The sequence below is a fragment of the Haliaeetus leucocephalus genome, unplaced genomic scaffold (assembly GCF_000737465.1).
Source record: "Haliaeetus leucocephalus isolate CR32 unplaced genomic scaffold, Haliaeetus_leucocephalus-4.0 Scaffold300, whole genome shotgun sequence".
Lineage (NCBI taxonomy): Eukaryota > Metazoa > Chordata > Aves > Accipitriformes > Accipitridae > Haliaeetus > Haliaeetus leucocephalus.
Window position 1 is genome coordinate 29,448 of NW_010972736.1, and position 2,703 is coordinate 32,150.

The 2,703-nt window shown below is 54.6% G+C and overlaps 2 protein-coding genes across 2 annotated transcripts in view; both read right to left on the reverse strand.

Annotated features, from left to right (window-relative positions):
* The window catches only part of FAU (Finkel-Biskis-Reilly murine sarcoma virus (FBR-MuSV) ubiquitously expressed), an 18,427-nt gene that overhangs the window by 9,333 nt on the left and 6,391 nt on the right, over positions 1-2,703 (reverse strand). The window lies entirely within an intron of this gene.
* Positions 1-2,703, reverse strand: part of LOC104833779 (pre-mRNA-processing factor 39-like) — an 8,169-nt gene that overhangs the window by 3,171 nt on the left and 2,295 nt on the right. The window contains exons 3-9 of the mRNA XM_010570674.1: positions 2,541-2,690; positions 1,831-1,956; positions 1,385-1,503; positions 1,140-1,307; positions 543-729; positions 345-452; positions 77-241 (exon numbers count right to left, since the gene is read on the reverse strand). Coding sequence (XP_010568976.1) covers positions 77-241; positions 345-452; positions 543-729; positions 1,140-1,307; positions 1,385-1,503; positions 1,831-1,956; positions 2,541-2,690 — 1,023 coding nt within the window. The remainder of the gene's footprint in view (positions 1-76; positions 242-344; positions 453-542; positions 730-1,139; positions 1,308-1,384; positions 1,504-1,830; positions 1,957-2,540; positions 2,691-2,703) is intronic.

Consider the following 2,703-nt stretch of genomic DNA (forward strand, 5'->3'; position numbering starts at 1 on the left):
GGGGGGGAAGACGGGATCCAGCTGTGGGAAAACAGGGAGCGGGGATGGGATGGGGGGGCCGTTGCGGCGGTCTCACCTTGATCCAAAACTCCTCGTAGAGGGCGCAGGCAATGACGCAACGTTCAAAGAGGACAATGGTGCGTTCGTGCGAGCCGGCTGCCATTTCATAATCCAAATAATCCCGCCAATTCCGTAACTGAGCCCTTTCCAACGGTTTCACGTGGAAATAGGGACGTTTGATCTATTGGGGAAAAATCGGGGCGCAGACGTGAAAACGGGGTCACGGTGTTTTGGGAAGGGGAAAGGGGGGGATCGGGGGGGACACCAGACACTCATCCTCATACCCCATCCTCGAAATTCCAGCGTTTGCTGACTTCCGCCTCATTTTGAGCGTAGATTTGTTGCCGCATGGAGATCACCAGCTCCCGGATTTTTTCCTGGTCTAGATCCTCCTGGGAATTAAATGGGATACAGGTGGGAAATGGGGGGGGGTCTCCAAAGACCCCCACGCACACCCCCAGGACCCTCCTTCGGGTGCTTACCTGGGTGTCGGTCGCTGCCGCTTTCCCCTCCACGCCAGGGGGCAGATCCTCTCCCGGCGGCGCTTCCGTCCCTTCCGGCTCTGGCGGTTTCGGCACGGGATCGGTGGCCAGCTTGGATTGGACCCAGAGAAGCTCCTCCGGGGACAAGATGTCCTTCGGGGGGTTGTGGAGAACGTGTTCCTTGAACCTGGGGTGGAGGAGGGACAAGGGTCAAATTGGGGGGGGACACGGGGGGACACAAGACCCCCGGCGGTCCTGGCACAGGGAACGGTGAGGATTTGGTCACCGCGTGATTTTCTGCAGGGGTATTTTATTGCCATGGGCGTTTTCCATGGGGATACTTTGCTGCCGCGGGTGTTATTTTCCAAGGAGGATGTTTTATCGCTGCGGGTAAGGAACTCTTTTACCACTGCAGGTATTACTTTACCCAGAGCTATTTTACTGTCATGGTTATTTTCCACACGAGATTATTTTACCACCATGGCTATTTTCCACAAGGATACTTCGCCACCAGGATGTTTTGGCACCATGGATCTTTTCCTATGGGGGACCTTTTGCCGCCGCGGGGGTATTTTTCGCACCGGAGCGGGTACGTACTTCTCCCAGTGATGGTTGTAGAGCTGCGTGGGCATGGAGAGGACACGGTCGTAGATACCAGTGACGGCACGCAGGTCTCCTTGTTCCCGTTCCCATTCCACGTAGAGTTCCCACAATTTATCCGAGCGGAAATCCATGCCGGCCGCCGCCACCGCCGCCTCGAAGACGCTAACAGGAGAAAGACGAGGAAGTGGGACGGGCAGCGGCGATCGCCGACGCCATTTGCCGCATCGCTTGGCACTTACCCACGGATTTTTTGGATGGATTCAGGAAGATTCATGTCCAGGGTGGATTGGAGGTAGGAGATGTAGTGGATCCACAGGTCCATGCTGAGGGGGATGGACTGCAGCCCCCGCTCAAAAACCTGCCGGGGGGGACAACACCGAGCATCACCAACTGTCCCCACACAGGACGGGGGATCCCAAACGGGTTGGGGTGCCCAATGCCCTGCCAAAAAATAGGGTGAAACAACCCAAAATGCCGCCAAGGAGGCTGGAAACAGGGGGTGAGAAGAGTCGGTGACACCCCAAAATAGGTTGGAAATCCCATTTTGCCAGCAAAAGCAGCATGGAAACTGTGCGGAGATGCCCAAAAGATGCCGGGGACCCCTCAAATCCCCTCTCTGCCCACCAAAGAGGGGAAAACAGGGGGGTGACACCCCAAAACCAGCACAGGGACCCCCCCACCGCACCTCCTCGGTCTCCCGGCTGCAGTCAAAGCGACGCTCCATGTCAGCGTATTTTTTCCAGTACCCATAGCAGTAGGGGTAGTGGGCGAAGAAGGCGTCGAAGGCTTTGCGGGCAGCGAAGAGGTGGTTCTGCGGTGGTTTTTGGGGTGAAAACAGGCAGTTTTGTAACAAGAACAACAGCAGTTTAGTATTAGGTGTCTTCTAATAAACTACTTATTAATTGATATTAATAATTACATGTGAGAAATTGCCTTCGTTGTGAGGAAAACCAGCCCTGGGCAGCAGAGGATTCCATGTGGCTTGTGCTGGGGTGAGTTTTAATTAGGGTTGTAACGAGGCTGGTGGCTTGAGATGAGTTTTAACAGGACCAGCAGCTCAGGGCAAGTTTTAACGAAGGTTTTAACGGAGTCATAGACTTGGGGTGAGTTTTAGTGAGACCATAAACCTAGGATGAGTTTTAGCAAAGGTTTTAGTGGACCCATAGACTCGGGATGAGTTTTAACGAAGGTTTTGGTGGAGTCATACACTCAGGGTGAGTTTTAACGATGGTTTTAACAGTACCACTGACTCAGGACAACCTTTACTGAAGGTTTAATGGGGCCAAAGACTTGGGGTGAATTGTAGCGAAGGGTTTAATGGGGCTGGTGGGTTGGAGCATGTTTTAATTAAGGTTTTAATGGGGCTGTTGCGTCTTAATGAAGATTTTTACTGACCTCTTGCTCCACATACTGCAGGAGCTCGGTCCAGGCGGTGAAGTCGTGGGGGTTGTTGCGCGCCGCCTGCCAAAACTTCTCGAAGTCGAGGGGGTAGGTGAGGGTGGGCTCCTCCGCGGGGGGCTCAGGTTCCCGGGGGGGCGGGGGTTCCTCAGGAGCGGCC